The 7,500-nt window shown below is 42.0% G+C and overlaps 1 protein-coding gene across 1 annotated transcript in view; it reads left to right on the top strand.

Moving 5' to 3' along the window:
- baiap2b (BAR/IMD domain containing adaptor protein 2b) overlaps positions 1-7,500 on the top strand; it is a gene marked incomplete at its 5' end in the record, with an annotated part of 107,952 nt that overhangs the window by 33,144 nt on the left and 67,308 nt on the right. Inside the window, one exon of the mRNA XM_080049085.1 lies at positions 3,584-3,670. Within this exon, the coding sequence (XP_079905211.1) occupies positions 3,584-3,670 (87 nt within the window). The remainder of the gene's footprint in view (positions 1-3,583; positions 3,671-7,500) is intronic.

Genomic DNA, 7,500 nt, shown 5'->3' on the forward strand with positions numbered 1-7,500 from the left:
CTCTCCCTGAGATTTCTTAATTTTTTTTAAAATCCCGGTAAAGGGTTTTTTACTGGGAGTTTTTTCTCAGCCGAGCTAAGGGTGTAAGGGCAGGGTGTCATATTGTATCATATTGTATCATATTGTATGGAATGTAAAGCCCACTGAGACAAATGTATTTGTGATTTTGGGCTATACAAATAAAACTGATTTGATTGTAACAGGGAAACTACCTCTGCATTAGGGGTATATGTATGTGCAAGTTGCATTTTTTTTTTATGCATTTACAATTTGGATTTGAGCGTTGAAATCCAAAATCTCACCACTAGAAGATGCTAAATATTAGTTTGTTACACAGTGTCCTCAGGTAATGCACCTGTTGGAAGACCAAGAAGAAGAAGAAGAAGAAGAAGTACTATAGAATAAATAACTAAATACATCTTCACCTCATCACTTGATATTGTGGAAAGACTTGAGGCAGTGGTGGATGATGCCATCTTTAGTAACTATAGCTTCTTGTCCTTGAAGGCCACCGTAGCTTCTGTAAATTCTCCCCAAAGAGAGGGGCTAGCAAGGGAGCGCTGACATCCAAAACCACTATAAGATGCTAAAATACTGCTTTATGGCAAAAAGTCCTGTGAAAATTACACTACATCAATGCCAGGCAGAGGCACACGGGCTGGGTGTAGAGTATAGAGCAGTGGAGAGTATAACAGGGATGTATGGGGATAAGGAAACAGGGTATTGTAACAGGGAAAATACCTCTGCAGGGGGGCGCCCTTAGCTCAGTTGGTATAGGGCGTCCCCCCCCCCATGGGCCTCGGCCAACAGCGGACCCGGGTTCGATTCCAGCCCGCGGTCGTTCTCTGCATGTCACTCCCCTCTCTGCCCCATTTCAACTCTGTCTCTACACTATCAATAAAGCATAAAAATGCCAAAAAAATATCTTGAAAAAGTAGGATGCAATTAGTTGAATTTTAATCGCATTTATTATAATTTATTTATAATTTTACAATTTTTTTTACAATTTCCAACAATTATGAAAATAAGATGATGATGTTTATGTTTTACAGTTTAACTATATCTAAATTCAATGAAATCCACTGTTAAAAAAATACAGCTTTTCCCAAATATGTCTAAATGATCCCAGGGCTGTACAGTACATGGGCACCAGGGCTGTACAGTACATGGGCACCAGGGCTGTACAGTACATGGGCATGAGGAAAGAGGGTATTTTACCAGAAAAAAATACCTCTGCAGTAGGGGGTTTGCAACTAATTTAAGTTTAATCGAAATTACAATTCCAATATCAACTTCCAACAAATCTGAAGATGCAAGACAAAAATCATCCAATTTTACTGGGAGCCAATGAGGGTATTTTATTTGTATGGACGGACGGACGGACGGACGGACGTACGGGCAGACCCTTTCGTTTCAGCATCTCCTCAAACTAACTCTGCATCACCTACTCACCCACACTCTCCTCCCGATAGGATTTCTCCAGATTAAATCAGTCGTGCTCACCTCACCTCCAAACTTTAGGCTTAACTCAAGCCAGGCTCAGGGGGTGTGTGTGTGTGTGTGTGTGTGTGTGTGTGTGTGTGTGTGTGCGCGTGTTTATTTGTGTGTGTGTGTGTGTGTGTGTGTGTGTCTCTTATACTCTCCTTGTATCCACCTTAAGCCTTAACTGAAGCCATGCTCAGGAGAACACAGGAAAGTGTATAGTGTGGGCTTCTTGTCTCTCTGATAGAGATCACTGGGGAAGGGTTGAAACGCTGTGTAGAGGCCTAGTGGCTTTGATGTCACTTCTTCTTGCTTTCCTTGAAGAACTGACACCAGGCCAATTATTTCAGAAGTTGTCTCTGATCTGTCTTGGAGAACTGAAATAGTTTGTAGTCAGATTGGTTATTAATTTCCAGAACTATAACTTCACAAACGGGCACAGCTAACCTATCAATTTTCATTATTATTGATAGTGTAGAGACAGAGTTGAAATGGGGCAGAGAGGGGAGTGACATGCAGAGAACGACCGCGGGCTGGAATCAAACCCGGGTCCGCTGCTGGCCGAGGCCCATGGGGGGGGACGCCCTACCAACTGAGCTAAGGGCGCCCCCAATTCATGTTAATTTTGTAAGATTTTTTTTAAATTAAATTCAATATTTAAGCCTTTCAAGACAGAAGGGACATATAGCAGAGACAAACTCATTTTGAGGTAGATTTAACTAGTTTTACTAAGTGTTTTGTATCATAGGTGACAATGCTGTGTGACTGTGTGTAGAGATTAATTTTTTGCCTTTTTTTAAATTCACGGTTTCCATAAAGAATTGACAGCAGGCCCAAGTTGTCGCTGAATTTCTTGGGGAACTAAAAAATTGTTGGTTATACGTTTACAGACTCCACGATCAGATGCTGCCTTTGATTTCTAGCAAAAACAACTTCACAAACATCGCAAAAACAACAAGAACGCACAAAACTAAACATAGACATTCACATTGTTTTCATCTTGGAGCTATTTATATCCCTCCCTTGGGTGATACACTGTCATTTCAAAGCACAATGCGCCAATCAACTTGACAGACACACACGCACGCACACACACACACACACACACACACACACACACACACACAGGCATACAGAGGACACACACACAGGCATACAGACACACACACACACACACACACACACACACACACACACACACACACACACACACACACACAGGCATACAGAGGAGACACACACACACACACACACACACACACACACACACACACACAGGCATACAGAGGACACACACACACACACACACACACAGCCGACATAGAGCAGACATGTGTCCTCTGTCATCTCAGCTGTCAGTTGGCCGTGTGTTTCTGACCTCCTGATCTGAATTGATTTATGTCGATGCTACTGGAGTCCATTTTGTGTTTGTTGTTTCAAGGGCCTAAGTCATAGTTCTGTGTGAGGCAGTGTTACTGGCCTGTGTGGCAGTGTACCAGAGAAAATAGGTGTTTGAATTGAATTGAATGCCAATAGGGATTTGGCATCATCGCTGAAGGAAAGGTGTTTCTTTGTCAACATAGCCTACTTTCACTGATGGTGTTGTTAAGGATTTTGAGTGTGTAGTTTATCAAAACAACATACATTTTTGCACCCACCTTAGTATGATAAACTCTTTCCCAGTCTGCACAATCCAGATCGTGACGTGATGGCTAAGTATAAGATGCTATTTTTATTTTTTTGGTAAAACCATTATGGGCAAGTAAGAAAAACTAATTATGTGGTTTTTGGTAAATAAGTCCGTGTTGAAGCCTTCATAGTTTTCTTCTTCTGACTAGTTGTGCTTGAGATAATTCTCTATAACTTCTTGTAGCTGCCTTCTCCATAGAAGCATTTTCTTTTTCTTAACTGGTCTACATTTCCAACTTTCGCTCTTTATTTCCCACGCCCTACTTTAACCTTGCCTCTCTGCCCAGCCTTACTGCACCTCTCTGGGGGAGGGATAGGGTGCTTTAGGAGGGGGTTACAGGGCTTTAAAAGACCCACCTTCCAGACCCCAACACCCTTTGATCTAAAGCCCAAAATGCTTCACTGTTTTCAGGTGTTACATCCGCTGCAAAGGGCTACTTCGACGCTCTGGTGCGGATGGGCGAGATGGCCAGCGAAAGTCAAGGCTCAAAGGATCTTGGTGAGTCCTCGTAGAAGAAGTGGCTTTAGTAGTTAGTAGTAGTAGTAGCATTCTTTAGAGGTAACTATAGCTTCTTGTCCTTGAAGGCCACCGTAGATTTAGTAAATTATCCTAAATGGAAGGGGGATAGCAAGGGAGCGTTGCATTCTAGAATCTCCCCACTAGATGACTCTAAAATATTCCTTAATTAGACACAGTCCTGGGGAAATGCAACGAAGAAGAAGTACTAAATAAATAACGAAAGACTTGAGGCAGTGGTGGATGACGCCATCTTTAGTAACTATAGCTTCTTGTCCTTGAAGGCCACCGTAGATTTAGTAAATTATCCTAAATGGAAGGGGGATAGCAAGGGAGCGTTGCAATCCAAAATCTTACCAGGAGGCAGTAGTGGATGATGCCATCTTTAGAAGTAACTATAGCTTTTTGTCCTTGAAGGCCACCGTAGCTTCTGTAAATTCTCCTAATGGAACAGGGTAAGGAATGGATTTCTTCTATACCCCTTTATTACAGTAACTGTGGTGGATGATGCCATCTTTAGAAGTAATCATAGCATCTTGTCCTTGAAGGCCACCGTAGCTTTTTGTAAATTATCCTAAATGGAAGGGGGATAGCAAGGGAGCGTTGCAATCCAGAATCTAGCCACAGGATGACACCATCTTTAGTAACTATAGCTTCTTGTCCTTGAAGGCCACCGTAGATTTTGTAAATTCTAAGAAAGGAAGGGAGCGTTGCAATCTAGAATCTCACCACTAGAAGACTCTAAAATACCCATTTACCCCGTTTACCCCTTTATTACAGTACCCTACCCACTGTGCCATGGCCACCCCCTAGAAGGCCCACTTCCAACAGATTTTCTGCACGTGTATGAACATTTGTACCAAGTAAAAACAGGCTTGTACAGTACATCATTTTTGCACTCTTTGCAGTTATATAATAGTTTGAAGAGGGGCAGGGGGGGGGGTGCTGACTGTGCATTAGCTTTGGAGAGAGAGAGAGAGAGAGAGAGAGAGAGAGAGAGAGAGAGAGAGAGAGAGAGAGAGAGAGAGAGAGAGAGAGAGAGAGAGAGAGAGAGAGAGAGAGAGAGAGAGAGAGAGAGAGAGAGAGAGAGAGAGAGAGAGAGAGAGAGAGAGAGAGAGAGAGAGAGAGAGAGAGAGAGAGAGAGAGAGAGAGAGAGAGAGAGAGAGAGAGAGAGAGAGAGACTCTGACTATCTGAGCATGTAAGAGCAGCATTCATAATTCATGGAGAGAGCTTTTTTTGGGTTCTCCCCTTCACATTTTTTCTGAGGGTCTTCCTCATTTCTCCCTCCTTGTACAGGTTATCTAAGGGTCTTAAAAGCATTAAAAAACATGGAATTCGGGGCGCCCTTAGCTCAGTAGGTAGGGCGTCCCCCCCCGGGCCGGGCCCAGCAGCAGACCCGGGTTCGATTCCCGCCCGCGGTCGTTCTCTGCATGTCACTCCCCTCTCTGCCCCATTTCACCTCTGTCTCTACACTATCAATAAAGCATAAAAATGCCAAAAAAAATATCTTAAAAAGTCAGCGATGTTGGAGAACGCTTCTTGTCAAAATCACTTTTTTTTGTCAAAATCAGTGAATATCTCCTCAAGATCTGCTACCTGTCTGTACTGTGTGTGTGCGCTGGAAAAATAAAATATACTGATAATACAATAGGCTAGGGTCTGTAAACTGGTATGTAAACAAAGGGTGCCCATCATAGCAAGCAACATACCAGTTTACAGAGCCTAGTCTGTGTATTAACTGAATCATTTTTTCAGCGCGCACACAGTACAGACAGGTAGCGGATCATGAGGAGATATTCACCGATTTTGACAAGTGTTCTCCAGAATCACTGACTACACCTTTAAAGTCAGCAGTAAGCCACACTTTTCAAACACACACACACACACACACACACGCACACACACACACACACACACACACACACACACTTAGCCTGGATATCCCTGTCGGTTCCCTGTTGTATCTATCTGGGTAATATCCAGTTAAGCCTGCTGTGTGCCGGATCTAATTGTATAAAAGTGAAAAGCTGTCTGTCTGTCTGTCTGTCTGTCTGTCTGTCTGTCCGTCTGTCCGTCTGTCTGTCTGTCTTACCCTGTGTCCAGTGATCCGATCCGTACGCTGATCTCATTCCAAACTATTTTACGTTCACGAATGTCGAAGGCTTTAAAAGGTTCATCTCGTTCCTGTTTTAATCCTGCAGCTCTAAGGTTTGCACAAGCCCATGGGGTTCAACTTAGACCTTCAATTATTTAGAATCACCTCAGAGCAAAAGGTGAAAGACTTTTATGTAAACCAAGGATGTTGTTTTCGTTTTGTCAACGTAATAATGTAAATACTTCTGATTTTTTCTGCAAAAAAAAAAATAAATAAATTTGCAAGTCATGAAAAACAATCTTGTCCCTTCAAATGTTTCTGTTTGAACTTGATTGTGCGTTTTATAGCATTTTTCTGCGGGTATTTTGGGGTTGCCAGTTCTGTTGTTATAGGCCGTTTTCTGTGGGCATTTTGGGGTTACCAGGTATGTTTTTTCGATTCCCTTTTTCCCTGACATCCTTCCCATGACTCAGCAGCAGTCTCATTCATTATATTATAATAATAGCGATTTTATAATGATAGAACGCCGGTTCCGTATGGGTGGAGTATTCCCTGATTATTTTTTTTAACCTTTTTTCTGCGGGCATTTTGGGGTTGCCAGGTCTGTTTTTTTCGATTCCTTTTTCCCTGACATCCTTAAAGCCCTACTTCACCGGTTGGAATATGAAGGTGTATTGAACTCTGAGATCCTATTTAGTATAAATGTGCAAAAGAAATTGAAATCGGATCATCTTAGCCTGAGAAAAGGCAGAAAGAGTGTTTTATGGTCTCACTTGTCTAACCCTACAGTTTCCTTCTTGTGACATCACAGTAAGGGTTAGGATTAACAGGACAGCTGGGCCAAGGGAAGACTGAGGGAAGGAAAACCTCATTCATTATATTATAATAGTTATTTTAAAATGATAGAACGCTGGTTCCGTATGGGTGAAGTATTCCTTTAACATGACTCAGCAGCAGTCTATACTAAAAAAAAATATTTCCAATTCATAAAAAAATAATCTTGTCCCATTCATGTTATCTGTTTACCATGATTGTACATTTTGTAGCCTTTTATGTGTGGGCATTTTGGCTGGGGGCATTGACTCAGCTGCAAATTAACAAAGTCATGAAAAAAAATCTTGTGCCTTCAATGTTTTGTGTCTTTCATGATGACGTGCGTTTTGTAGCCTTTCGTCTGCGGGCATTTTGGGGTTGCCAGGTTTGTTTGTAGCTCTAGACTCGATTCTGTATGTTATGTTGGGTGAGTGTCTCTACTGAGAAAAATTCAGAATTTGCAAGTAATAAAAAAAAAAAATTGTCCTTTCAAATTTCTCTGTCTGACATGATAGTGCGTTGTGTAGCCTTTTTTCTGTGGGTATTTTGGGGTTGCCAGTTCTGTTGTTAAAGGCCTTTTTTCTGTGGGTATTTTGCGGTTGCCAGTTCTGTTGTTATAGGCCTTTTTTCTGTGGGTATTTTGAGGTTGCCAGTTCTGTTGTTATATAGGCCTCTTTTCTGTGGGTATTTTGCGGTTGCCAGTTCTGTTGTTATAGGCCTTTTTTCTGTGGGTATTTTGGGGTTGCCATGTTGTTATAGAGACAGTGCATGAAATAGGCCACGCCCATCGTGGGGGAAAACATTGAACAGCGCTCCATCCACTTTGTATTGAAGGAGACCTGTCTTCTGCAAACAAACTTAATTAAAATGTAATCAAACATCCATTTAAGAAAAAAACGTTAC

The sequence above is a fragment of the Ammodytes marinus genome (genome assembly GCF_949987685.1).
Source record: "Ammodytes marinus genome assembly, chromosome: 20".
NCBI lineage: Eukaryota > Metazoa > Chordata > Actinopteri > Uranoscopiformes > Ammodytidae > Ammodytes > Ammodytes marinus.